We start from the raw sequence: 14,776 nt of genomic DNA on the forward strand, positions 1-14,776 counted from the left end.
AGCTTCCTTCTGTTGGTTCAATCTCCAAATGGTCACAAGGATTGGGGAGGATCATATCACTTTCTGCGGTGCCTCTACCACACCCAACTTGCACGACATCCTGGATTCTCGCCTCTCCCTTCAGCACTGGCCAGAGTACCCCAGCTCCACCCTGTACATATCTCAGGATTTCCACTGAAGGACCAGTTCCTCCATCAAGTCACCGAGATACAGTTTAAAGACAAAACACCAAAAGAGAAAACCAAGTGTTCACACAAACATAGGAAATACATATAGAAATGCAGGAAACAATAACGAGGCAGACATTATGGCTCTCTGAAAGTTCCTATGCATATCTTCATTATTAGAATGCAAAAATGGAGAAAATCATAAAGCATCTAAAAAGAAATGAAAAAACACTGATCATAGCACTATTCAAAAGCACCCAGAAATAAATTATTGAGATAAAGAAATCCATACATGGTATGGATGAAAAATTTCTCCAAGACATTAAGATACTGAAAAGAACTCAAACTGAAATATTAGAAGTGAACAATTCAATATGCTAAATATGAAATACAGTGGAAAGTCTAAGAACGGGCTTTGTGAGGCATAAGGAAAAATATTCTAGCCAGGAGATAAATTCTTTTTTTTAACAAAAGAAAATATAAATGAAACTGATAAACTTTCAGTCACTTTTCCTATTCTTTCTTCCTACCCAAGGAATTGAGTTTAATGATGCCTTTTCTGTCTATTTTGTATACCTCTACATGTATAGATATATATATGTGTGTGTGTATATATATATATATATATTATATATGCATATCCATTAGCAAGCTTTATTTCTGGTATTGTAAATATTTATACAAATGATGTTATGTATCTAAGCTTGTTTTTTTCATGCAGCTTCAACTTTTAGAATAGAATAGTCTACTCTTTTTTTTTAGGAAATAAAGTCTTATAAATATCTCATTCAAAAAAAAGGGAAAAATTAGTAAAATTGAAAATAGCACATGAGAAGTATCAAGTGGTCAAAGATACATATCTTAGGAGTTCCTAAAGGTATAGAGAAAAAGTATGAATTAAAAGGACTATTCAGGGGAAAAAATGATAGCTGTAACTCTCCTATTGTGGAGAAAGAAAGGGACATCCAAGTGCAGGAAGCACACAGAACCGTAATAAGCATGACTAACTATGTTCTTTTCCATGAAATGCTATGCGCAAACATTTCCAGTACAAACAAAACAAAACAAAAGTTCCTAAAATGTGCCTGAGCAATGCCGGGTTACTTTCAGAGGATGCACAATTGTACAAGCAGCTGAGAAAAAGGAGAGGCATAGTCCAGGTCCTAGAAGAAAGAAATTTCAAACCCACAATTTGTCCTCCGAAAAGCCCTCATTTATAAGTTAAGGCAGGATAAAGGCCTTCCGAAATAAACAAGAATCGAAAGAATCTGTCATCAACCTTCTAGCTCGAAGGAAGGTTGTGCAACAGCCAGAAACAAAGAATGATAATTATGATAATGATAGAATGTGAGGGTGTAAAGTAAAAGAAACTCAAGGTAAATAATGGGAATATTTATGGAAAAGCCTTAGGAGACAGTCATTACCTTTTGATAATATCCTTGAATGTAAATGGCCTAAAGTTTTGAATCAAAATATACACACCAGGTGAATGGATTAAAAAAGAAGACACAGCTATTTGTTGCTTGAAAGAAACACAATTCAGCAACAGAGATACACATATATTCAAAGTGAAAGAGCAGAGAAAAAAATATTCCATGCAAATGGAAAGAAAAATGAGGTGTAGCCACCATAATATCAGACAAAATAAACTTGAATACAAAAAAATTAAAGAGACAAAGAAGGGCATTACATAATGATTCAGGGATCAATTCAGTAAATCATGAGACCACAGTAAATGTAATTGCTCCCAGTGCCAGGTCATCTGGCTATTCAGAACAAATGTTAAAAAAAAAAAACCTAAAGGCTGACAACATTCCAATTGTGATACAGGAGAATTCAAAGTCCCTCTCTCATGAATGGAGAGGCCAAGTAGACAGAAAATCAGCAAATAAACAGTAGAGATAATCTACACTATGGATCCAAAGGACCTAACTCAGTTCTACATAAAATTTCATCAACGTGCATGGAACTTACTCTAGGATAGACCGTAGGCTAGGCCATAAAGCAAGAACCCTATCTTAGTTGCCATATAAAAATCAACTCTAAATACATCGGGGTAAATATACATCCTGATGTCATCAAATTACTAGGGCAGAATATTGGTGAAACTCTGTCAGGCATGGCAGTAGCCAAACATTTTTTTTGTAAATAAATCCTGAAACTCAGGCAATTAAAGCCAAAACAAGCAACTTTATGTTTTAATGCAGATTAGGTACAATAAAGTTCAAATGTCATCAAATTAAAGACCACCTCACGACATCTGAACTGGCCCTGTGACTTGCTTTGATCAAATTAAAGTATCAGCATTGCACTATAGACATTCCGAACCATGGCCTTGAAACTCCCTCTCTGATGCTCAGAGTACTGCCTTGGGTCAGTGCTTCTGGGAGGACAGAAGCTGCATTAAGCAACAGTGAGTCAAAGAGATGACAGAGGTGCCCTGATGTCCAAACCAACCTACCACCTGGTATCTAGCAACAGCCAGCTGTGTCAATCATTGAAATGAGTAACCTCAGGCAAGTCTGGTGACAAATGCCCTCAGCTCTATCTCAGCTCAGGCTGAATTGTTCATCCATAGAATTATGAGTAAAGTTAATCATTTTTGAGGCTATTTAGTTTTTGAAAAACTCTTGAACATATCAATACCCTACTTGGACAGGCTGTAAAAGCAGAAGTCATAAGTCAAATACATAGACAATTAGGTTAAGAACACAACTATCGCCATGGGAGTGATCAATTAATTAATCCATGTAAGAGACCAAGTCATAAGTAAATTCTACAAACTGATTTATGGCCTTAATTCACATCTTTCCCCACAGCAATGTTCATGGCAAAATACACATTTCCCAGGCAATACTATTGACTGGTGTCATAAAATAATCTATAGTATAGTGTTCTACTTCAAGGAAAAAAATTTAGGACTGCACCCAATTATTAATCTATGCTTATGCCCAAATCTCATTATGAATAAGAGCCTTATATCTTTAAAATGCTCACAACAGACCCCAGTGTGGCAGCCTAATGACTCAAGTCCTCACCTTGCACATGCCGAGATCCCATACTGGCATGGTTCTAACCCTGGTTGCTCCACTTCTCATCCAGCTCCCAGCTTGTGGCGTGGGAAAGCAATGGAAATCACTCAAAGCCTTGGGACCCTGTACCTATGTAGTAGACCTTTAAGAAGCTCCTGTCTCCCAGCTTTAAATTGGGTCACCCCCAGTAGTTGTAGCCACTTGGGGATCAAATCAGTGGATAGAATATCTTTGTTTATGTATCTCCTCTCTGTACATCTGCCTTTCCAATAAAAATAAATAAATCTTTAAAAAAATGCTCATAACAAACCTAAAATTCCAAATGATCTTTAAGTTTTGAAACTTACTGTCTGGTATAAGAGATTTCTGGTTGGATAAGAATAACATTGGATATGAGTACACTCAAATACCTCACAACACATACCTGTGTGTCATTAGAAGCATGGGTTGGCCACACCTGAGCATTACACGTTCGCTATGACAACAGCACTGCTGAAAATGTAGCTTTAGTGCCACACTTTGCTAAATATATTTGTCAGAACATTGTTTATGAATGGTATAATAGAAATGATCATCTTTTCATTTGATTATTGTTTCTAATTCTTGACTGCTAAACTTTTAACTTTTTATTCGTTGAAATTTTTCTTTAATGAAGCATTAAGACTTTGACTACAGTGTAAAATAAAAATGTTTTCAACAAAGCAAGGTAAGAAAGAAGGTGAGAAGGAGTTTAGAAAGGAAGTATTGCTAGAATATCTTAGAAATTTATCTAAGAACTACACTGGGTTTGTTCTCTGTGTTAATATCATATGAAAGATGAGAATTGAGTTGTATTATCATGTTTTTACTGTGGGTCTGAGAATAAGGTACTAACAGATTCCTCAAAAAGTAAAACCTCATCTCATTTTCCAATATTTAGCTAACTGTAAAAATTATAAATATTTTCCCATTTACCTCACTGTCAAACTGCTTGTATCCAGATACTCAGTGTCCTGAGATATTTTGAGGGATGGTCAATGAGTGTCATCTGACTCAGCCATCAAAACTACATGATTCAACAATATTTAGGTTTAATCTAATAGTACATTTCCATTTTTTGATTGGATGTCTAACATGCAACAGATCCTCAACATATGTCATCTCTATTCCTTCCGTTAATACCATGAGATGGATGTCATTATAAATCAATTTATAGGTGAGCAAACAAAATTTCTAAATGATTATTAAGTTGCTGAATGTCACAGTGTGTGAGTAGCAATGCTATGATTCAAATCTGAATCTGTCTAGCTTCAATCTGAGTCATTTTTATTTGTATCATAAATACTCATGGAGAATAAAAAAACAGTATTTTATCACATGCTATAGAATGCTATGGACTTTTTAAACAGAAGGCACAAAAGTCTTGCCAGATCTATTGTTTTTTATATCACTCTATTAGTTATTCAATGAAATTTTCAAGACTATAAAAGATATATGATCCCTATCTTTAATCCTTTATGAATTATTATCAAAACTTATCTTAGAAGATGACATAATATAAGTACAAAGAAAATGGGCTACAAACCAAAGTTTCTTGTAGCCCAGCGCATGAGCCTGGTAGCCAAAGTCCTTGTACGCACGGGGATCTTACCTGGGTACTAGTTCTTGTCTCGGCTGCCCTGTTTTCCAACTAGCTCCCATCTTGTAGCCTGGAAAACCAGTAGAGGATGGCCCAAAGCCTTGGACCCTGTACCTGTGTGGAAGACAGGGAAGAAGCTCCTGGCTTCCCGCTTTGAATCGGCTCAGCTCTGCCCATTGTGGCTATTTGTGGAGTGAATTAGCCGATGGAAGATAATTTTTCTATGTCTCTTCTCTCCGTAAATTCTGATTTTCAACTTTTTTGAAGATTTATTTTATTTCATTGCAAAATCAGGTATACAGAGAGGAGCAGAGACTGAGCGGAAGATCTTCCGTCTGCTGATTCACTCCCCAAATAGCTGCAATGGCCTGTGCTGTGCTGATCTGAAGCCAGGTGCCACGAGCCAGGAGCTTCCTCCAGGTTTCCTATGCAGGTGCAGGGTCCCAAAGCTTTGGGCCGTGTTTGACTGCTTTCCCAGGCCACAAACAGGGAGCTGGATGCAAAGTGGAGCTGCCGGGATTAGAACCGTTGGCCACATAGGATCCTGATGCATTCAAGGTGAGGACTTTAGCTGCTAGGCCACCACGCCAGGCCCAAGGAAAAAAAAAAATAAAAGAGAACTGTGAAGCCCCATATAGATTCCTCCCTAAATTTCTCCCTGTTATGTTGCAAGAAAGCTTAGAATCTTCAAAAAGTTCTTGAATCATTGTATTATGAAAAAAATCCACTGAAATCCTGAAATCAAGGTTTTTTTTTTTTTTTTGCACTAGGAAACTTGTTTTTTAATTATGTTTTTTGTGAACTTTTTTCAAAGTAGTTCCTATAATACAAATACAAAAGATGAACAGAAACAGTAAAGGGGAATGAAAAAACTTTCTTTAAGAAAATTTCTTTGAGAGAGTAGCTTCTAGGGTAGAAAGAACTGACTGGTGGGGGTGAGGGGGCCAGGGTAACGAGGAAGTGCACAGAAAGTTATCATTTTGCCTTCTCATATCAAGGCCAACCAACCTTTAGTAAGACAGTAATATCAGCAGAAAGTTTTAAGCTGAATAAAGCACTGTATTGATATACACTTTTTATATGTATTTTTTGTTGTCTTTTTGACTTTGTTTTACTTGCAGGCCATGGTTGAGAAACGAACAGTTAAAAATTTCCTAACTATTCGAGTAAGAGATAAATATATATACGGTGACACTAAGCTAGGAGAAGAAAAGACTGATAGTGGAGGAAATAATGAGTTTTGTACAGATAAAGGAATAGAATATGAATGACAGGAAGATATTACACATTTCCACTCTAACTACGGGAACAGGGAAAAGTTAAATCTGAGAAGGATGCCCTATGGGCTTACAGACACAAGAATGATTTTTTTTTTGCAAAGGAATAATGTTTCAAAATTATAGAAACTCTGCTAGGAAAGTTTCTGTTATAATAGTTTTTGGTTCAGCACTGTCCTGAAAAGGGGACAGCCTTTCAATGACCTTTTCCAGATCATTATTGAAATTTAGTTTACCAATTTTCTCATTATCTCTTAAGATATGAACAAAATAATGACTCTTCTTTAATCTGGATTTGCTTTTTTTAGCCTGGGAATTTCTGTTTAACAGTCTTCTGCCCACAGTTTTTCATTTTATGATGCAAAAAAAAAAAAAAGTCAAAGGAAATAGATGATCTTGATAGCCTCCTGTGCAACTGAGCTGCTCACCTCATTTAAATGGAAATGTGCATTTTCATGGAAATCCAGACCTGTATTGATGAACAAAGATAAGCTGCCACTATTAAACAGGACAGTGATATACAAAAAATGGCCTGAAAAACTCATAGAAAAACCAGTGGAATTTACAATACAAGATAGGGAATATTAAGAATATACAGACAGATAAATTAGGCTTTCTAGTAGGGGCTTTCTCATGGCAGAGACTGTAGATCAGCTGAATTCAGCTTTGACAAACAGTTACACGATGCATAAAAAGCCTAATTTGTACATCACCTTTTATAAGTTAATACTAGTGGCCTAAAAAAATCATTCTTCAATGAGTATGATGTTAAGGGTGAGATATGGCATGAGATCACTGGTTCCTTCCTTTCTGAAAATAGTAAGAAATAGTTAATAATGATGTATTGTACCTCCCAGTTAGAAAGTTGGAAAACATTCCCAAGTATGGTTTTGCTAAAAAGAGCATGTCTTACACATTTTTTTTCCTAGCAATGAGTTGAAAATTTCTGCACTCCTCTCCATTTCTACTGTCAGTATTTCATCCTACTTGAATTCCTACCTGACAACTGTCACACCTTGTGTATGGGCTCTTCCATCTCCTGCAGCTCACTAGCAGGACCGACCCTTGACTTAGTCCACTTCAGTCCTTATTTATGCTCATGTTCCAAAGAGGACTTCCTGATACATAAAAACGATGAAGAAATGGAATTTGAGAAAAAAAAATCAGCCAATAAGTGGGGAATGGGAGAGAAAACATGAAACACTCGAAGTTTTTGGAATTTAAAGCAGCACAAATAACTAATTATGCAAATATGTAACAGATGTTACATAACTAATAGCTGTTTCACAATTTTCTGAACAAATTTTTTTTTTCTAAGCTAATTTAGTGGGAAATTATTTTTACCAGTTTTCCATTGAAAACTGATAAAATTGAATTTTAGAAAATGAATTTTAGAAAATGATTTAAAGAAGTTAATTAATAGAGCAAACTGGCAAAAAGCATGAAGAGGGGAAGATTAGTGTACAACTGTATCTCAAAATAATAAAGGAAATTTTAATGTGCAATTTGAAACATAGTCAAAGATAAAACAGAGTTTTACAGTTGTGTAGGACTGACTACTACACAGGTTTAGCTCTCCTTTGATCATGAAAGAAACCTCAGTATAACTAATGAGATTTCTGTCATAATAGGTGAAATGATATTAAAATAGTTTCCTCAAGAGTACTGTTTATTTTGGCCACCTTTATTGTATTTTTTTAAAGAGAAAATTTATATGTCAGCTGAAAAAAAACCCCACAAAAAGTAAAGGAAATTTAATTTGTGTATACTTCATTAGCTACTTGATTTTATTTATTAACATTATGATTTCAGACAGTAAGATTCAAGTTACACACAGATGACTATCACAGGAATACTTCTTATGTTGTTAGCATTGAGTAATGCTGTCTAACAGAACACATCCTTCTTTCTCTCTTGGACCAGGAGAGAGCCAAATTTAGCATGGAGCTGAGATCATTCAACCTCTTGCATCTAGATTGCTCTGCTGCCTTACGTAAAGGAACTCTAAAACCAAATCCCATGCAATCACTCTTTTCAGATATGAATGCAGACATACTTTGTGTGCAGCAGGAAAGGACAGGGAATCTGGTTCCATTCCAGGTCCTTCATTATTTGGCTGAGAGCATTATAGTTAGGTATAGAGGATCCTTGCATCAAATTTCAGAGCGGACATGCTATGGGTGGGCGGAGTAGATAATCCTTGTGCATAAGGAATGGAATGAAATTAGGGAGGACTCCCTCAGGTTTCCAGAATTCTTGAAGTAGTTCTAAGGGTACTTGTGAAAATATGTTATGCTTCATGGACATGGGATCTGTGCACTCATGTACATTTTTGAGTTTAGCTGAGCCATGAAGTTGAATTAATGTTCTGCCACTTTCAAATTCTTAGCTATTTAAATAAGGAAGCTTATACTGTCCTTTGGTACAGAATCTTGAATATTTTATAATCTATCCTCTTGGGGAAAGAGTAGTTTTAAAAGAGATGAAGGGTAAGCAACTGCATTCTTATTCCTTTGCAAAGACAATAGGCACATGGCTGGAATGGCTGTGCCTGCATCTGTTATGTTCTCTCGAAAATATACACATCCTACTCAACACTTCAAAGAAACGTCAGGATCCAGTAGTTCTCTTCTGCGTTTTAACTGCAAACATGGCTGCCCTGATAGCAACCGTATTTCCAAACTCATTCACGATTGTGAGCATTTTATTCTATTTTGACGACTGTGTGATTGAAAATCATAGTAGTGCCCTCGAGTCTTGTGTTTCCATTTTTATGGGTATCTCTACCTGAGAGGTACAATAAGTACTTGCTGGTCCTTGTGGCTTCATTTTGAGATTATAAGCTTAAATGCTATCACAAGTCTTCCCCATAACTTTAAGAAAAACAGCAGAATACCTGCGAGGTTAGCTCCTAAAGAAAACATAAAGGGATACTGTAAAAGCAAGCTTGTACCTCATATCCCTATTAGATTGGCAAATGTATAAAACCTCTCCCTCATTGTTGCTTTGTGTAGAAAAATCGTGCTGCTGTGCTGTGATCACATCATGTATTCACTCAGTTTAGAATCCTGGATATATGTTGCCCTGATAAATCCTTGTTTACATGGAGTTCCTTTGAGCATTCATCAGTATTAGATTTCCTTTTCAGTTTAGGGGTGGAGTGAGGGAAATATTATACTCTGATATGACATTTAGATGCTTTTTGAGATGGGAATTACTAACGTGTAATATCCAGGTTATTGCCTTGACAAAAACAAAAACTATGTTAACTCTTTCCTTTGTCTTCTCACAGACTGAAAGACCCAAGTGCTGGCCTCCTAGATTTGAAAATCCAGAGGCAGATACTGGGGGAAGATAGAGCACAGAGCAGAAAGAACCTGGAGCCTTATGTAAAGCTCTTGAATGGTAGCTCCTATGCCAGCATGGACTATGTAATCCTTGTATCCCTTTTTATACGTTTGCATTTTTCCAGAATTGTTGCATAATAAAAGAATCTGAGCATCAGAAAATTCTACATAGGAGGGATTTCTAATTTGCATTAAAGTGTAATAAAGCTATTTTGAGTCAAACTGTATCTTCAATGGCTTTCAGAACACTCCTAGGTATTACAGAGACTCAAGGTCATCACTATAAATATTTATTATAACATATCTATTAAAATTGGGGCTTAACCAAATATATATTAATCTTATAAAAATTTCATTTTCAAAACAAATTTTATTAAGCATTATAGCTAAATATAACCAGTCTTCATTATGCAAGAAGACTACAGAATGCTAAAAATCACTTTTGGGAATGCTCTCATTGAGAATGACATGGATGATTGCTTTGCTTCTTTGAAATGACATAGCAAATGTAATTTTAGTTCTCATCTTGAAATTTTAGTGACTAAAACTGCTGTGATTTAAAATATTATGCTGATAAAACAGTTAGTTATGAAGCTTTTAAGGAATCATATGCTCAAAAGCATAGATTTGACATTTACCTGCTCCAATGACTCTCTCAATGCGGATTCTTGAAGGATCAATCTCCTTTGCAAATTCATGGACTGCGAGGGATGGGTCTTCATACGTATCAGGGTCAATGTAAGTTTTAACTCCTGGGAAGCGTACTGAAACATACAAAAAACAATATTTGACTTAGTTCAAAGGTATTTAGTAGTCCTACCTCTTGCACATATTTAAAATGCAGAATAACATGGAATTGTGAGATAGTGTGCAAAGCTGCCTCCTGCATTATCAGCATATCCTATTGAGGACAGTTGTATCTGGCTGCTCAGTTTCCAATTCAGCTCCCTTTTGACGGCCTGGGAAACAAATCAGCATATGGTTCATGTACTTAGGACCCTGTCACCATGTGGGAGACAGGAAGCAGCTCTTGGCTAAGGCCTGGCCAAACTGTGGTCATTGTGGCCACCTGGAGTGAAAAAAAGATGAAAGATCTTTCTCTCTCTCTCTCTCTCTTTGTCCTCCTTTGACTTTCAAACAAGTACGTGAATCTTAAAAAAAAAAAAAAAGACATATTGAGTTAATCAAACTTGTGAGTTATTTAAATTCTCCTTTTTTTTTTTTTTCTCCCATTGCCCCACCAGATCTTGTACTACTTGGAATCAAATTTTATTTACAAAGCAGTTCATGTAAAATGCCTTTGTGATTTCATAGAGAAGAAAATAACTTCTAGGAGATATATCTGTATGTTTCTGCAGAAAGTTTAATCAACTAAGCCATCCACTCAAAGCTCCTTACATGTCATATTAAGTTAAGACAAAGGGGAAATGAGGCATAGTCCTTCCTCAAAACAAGTCCTTTCGAAGCCTCTCCTGGACTTCCACTGTACAGAACTGGGATTTTCTGGACCTCTTCCAAGGCTGTGGTCTTTACTATTCCAGGGATTTTTAAGCAGTAAAGAGCAGACTCCATGGCCCAAAGAGAGGGAAGATCAGTATAAACAGCATATTTTTATGTTTATATAGTTATTCCCATAGCTGGACAGTTTATGGCCCCTAACGGATTCATTGTCATGATGAAAAGAACAGGAATCAAAGATTGAAGGTCATTGGGCATTTAGCTGTGGGTTTGCTTGGAAAGCAAGTATTTGTAGTTCACAGGTAGTGGGATATTAAATAGGCATGTCTGGAAAATATAAATTTATGACTTTATCATCATTTTTGAGACTGGGATGTAGTTACAAATTGCCTTTCTATATCTCTCCATTTTACTTATTGATATTTGTTTTTCATTTTAGACTGATAGCTCCTGGAATGTGTGATATGATTTCTTATGTATCTTTGTATCATTTTTAAAATGTCATATATGGTTTTACAGGTAAAAAGCATGCAATAAGCTTTACTGCATATAGATTATTAGGGATTTAAAAATATCAATGTTAAATTTTTGGCAGAATAGATAATACTTGGTTTTGTTGCCATGCTATAGTTAGTTAATTATTGTCCAAAAATCCTTAGAAAATACCCTTAGAAGAATAGCTCTTTTGAAAGGATTTATTTTATTTATTTAAAAATCTGAGAGGGGGGTCTGGCAACATGGTCTAGTGGCTAAAGTCCTCACCTTGAATGTGCCAGGATCCCAAATGGGTGCCGATTCTAATCCCAGCAGCTCCACTTCCCATCCAGATCCCTGCTTATGGCCTGGGAAAGCAGTCGAGGATGGCTCAAAGCCTCAGGACCCTACACCCGTGTGGGAGACCTTGAGGAAGCTCCTGGATCCTGGCTTCGGATCGGCACAGCATCGACCGTTGCGGTCACTTGGAGAGTGAATCATTGGACGGAAGATCTTCCTCTCTATCTCTCCTCCTCTCTGTATACCTGACTTTGTAATAAAAATAAATAAATCTTTTTAAAAAATCTGAGGAGGAGGAAGGGAGGGAGAGAATAAGAGAGGCAGAGAAAGAGAGAGAGAAAGAAAGGTTGGGGGAAGATTGACTTTTTAAATGTACGTAACAGCCAGGGAATGAACGAGACTGAACATAGGGTGCAGGAATTCCATCTCGGTCTCCCCAGTGGATGGCAGAGATGGAAGTACTCAGACCATCTTCCACTTGCTCAGCAGTCACAGTAATTGGGAGCTGGACTGGAAGAGGTGTAGCCGAGAACTTGAACCAGAACTTCGATGTGGGATATAGTCAGCAATATAACCAGCTGTGCTGCAATACTGCTCCAAGAAAAAAGTAAATGAAAATTTGGTGAGGTTTAGATAAGGTTATCAAATATCTAGTATTATCAATGACTTGCTTCACTAGTTTTTCTATCCCATTGTTTTCATTCATTATACTTGCTATGTTGCTTGATATGTAGCAATGAGAAAACTCATTTCTCAAAACAGCACCAGAAAAGTATATTTCCAAGTGCATAGTGCCTAATACTATTCTGAAATGCTGTGTTCTTCCACATTTCCCAAAATTTAGGGGCTGGGGGAAGGATGACAGAAAGTTATCTAGCATTTCATATGTTATTTTCTAATTTAAATAAGATACATGCTTTAAGACTGGTTTCTGGAAAATACTCAAATCTAGACTTGGTAGTAACTTACATTATATATATTTATATTTATATAAAGTTTGTGTGTATGTGTGTGTGTAGTCATTGCATTAGACACAGTGAGTATTAGTTATAAACCATTACAGGGTTTTAATGTTTAAGCAAATTATAAAAGGTGATGCATATCTCTACAGCATAAATTTACTAGTTAATATTTTGTTTTTCTTGTAAACACAGTACAAGAAAATAATCAACCTAACTGAATTTCCACTTAGTATATTTGGTTACTGATTTAAGCTATTCCTGTCTTCTTAAAAATAAGCTTTTTATCTATGTTGTCTCCTTGTCTGCCTCAAGTTATTTGCATTGCTTCTTGCTAAGCCCATCTGGTTTAGTTTATGCTAAATTACTGCTTAGATAATGGATAGTAAATACTTTAAGAGCACCTTTTCTCTCTGCATCTCAAGACCAAATGTCCCACAATGAATCTTAAGGTTGCCCAACCTGAGTCCTCTGTCCTGGTGTCTGGACCCAGGTTTCTGAAATCTGTCTAAGGTATTTTCATGCCATCACATGTCAGATGTTGAATTCTCTTGGCTATGGAAGTGCAATAAGATAAAACTTAACTGTATAAAATCACAATCTGGAAGAGTTTACTAAATGTGAATTATGTCTGGGTCAATCAAGAAGTGAGTAAGAATCTGGAAGCCTGAGGGTAGTATTTATAATATAGATGCTACTTAACAAATTCCTGGGATAACTTGTGAGCCTTAGAAAAAATTTCAAAGAATATTATCAACTAATAATAGTTCTATGTCCTTTTTCCTCCTTGGAGGATGATGCAATTTGAGGACCTTAACCACTTGCGCCACCGCGCCGGGCCCGGATGATGCAATTTGAAAAGTCCTTTATTTTGTTTGTTCAATTTGAAATCAAAGAGATTTAAATAGCCAAAAAAGTTACATTGTTCATTATCTCTATACTTCATTGAATTAGGAAAAATCCCGTTTTTGTTAATCCAGTGTGTCATGGTATAGCATTTGTATTGACAAGTAGTTTACAATTTGGAGATGAAGGTGGATGTGGGCAATGCAGAGGAGAGAGCTGCAATTATCAAACCAACTATAATGGTAATTACAGCTTGCTTGTGAAGATATCCTTCAAATGAAGATAACCTTGCAGTCAGCCCAAGGATTTCATAAATATTCTAACAGTTAAGAGCTGTTACACCTTTTTATGAGTTAATGAATTGTAAATTGATTTGTTGTATGTCTAAATGACAGCCTTACAGTACGGAATAATGGAGAATAGTGCTAAGTTTTCAAGATGGTAGAATAGGGTGAGCACAGGTTTAAACAGATGGAGAAGGATTAGGTGAGGTGAAGCAGACAGGGTGCAATCCTGGAAAATAGAAAGGACAGGCCAATGTCAGATGCCTGGATGGATACCCAGGGCCATGGGGGAGCACTAGAGACAGAAGTATGATCCTATAGCGAACAGATATCCCAGCAGTGGTTGGAGCTCTACTGTCAGCTAGGTGGGAACAGGAGTTTATTGCGGACTCAGAAGATGAACCCATCCATAGAAATGAATGTCCTACTGATTTCTTTAATCCAGTCAAGAATAGAGGCAGAGTGACTGAACAATCAGATGTGGGAACAAGGTGAATTTCACAGCCCATATACTCACAAATGCCACATTGGGCTCTTTTGTGTACTGTGGCAAAGGCTTTTGGGAGGAACAACAGTGAGCTGTGCATGGGCTAAACCAAGAGAGAACTCATTTCCAGCTCAATATATTGCACTGGTCCCACTGGGAAAACAATACTGACTTGGCATTCCATGGGTTCCATCCCCAGACCTAATTGCCAAGCAGGTTCAAGAAGAAGAGGAAACAACAACAAAAATCCAGTCAATGGGACTACTGACAACCTTGTATGCAATATAATAGTCGCAGTTGGTATCCCTAATCCCAGGTATTACTGGGAATGGGAGCAGAAAAAAGGTTCAGTAGGAAATGTTGCAGCCACAGCACAGGATAACAGGAGTGAAGAGTGGTGAGATCAGAGCTAGTGCTGCAGAGACCACAGTAGAAGCATTGTACCTGGGACTGAAACTCACTATGGGAGGTGGTAAGAGTGATGGTAAATGAAGAACCAGGCACTGAATGGGGTCAGTAAAGTTAAC

The 14,776-nt window shown here is 36.7% G+C and overlaps 1 protein-coding gene across 1 annotated transcript in view; it reads right to left on the reverse strand.

Moving 5' to 3' along the window:
• Window positions 1–14,776, reverse strand: part of EPHA6 (EPH receptor A6) — a 795,505-nt gene that overhangs the window by 230,059 nt on the left and 550,670 nt on the right. The window contains 1 exon segment of the mRNA XM_040980604.1: window positions 10,080–10,205. Coding sequence (XP_040836538.1) covers window positions 10,080–10,205 — 126 coding nt within the window.

Source organism: Ochotona curzoniae, unplaced genomic scaffold, assembly GCF_017591425.1.
Source record: "Ochotona curzoniae isolate NIBS_2020 unplaced genomic scaffold, NIBS_Ocur_1.0 contig_3498, whole genome shotgun sequence".
NCBI lineage: Eukaryota > Metazoa > Chordata > Mammalia > Lagomorpha > Ochotonidae > Ochotona > Ochotona curzoniae.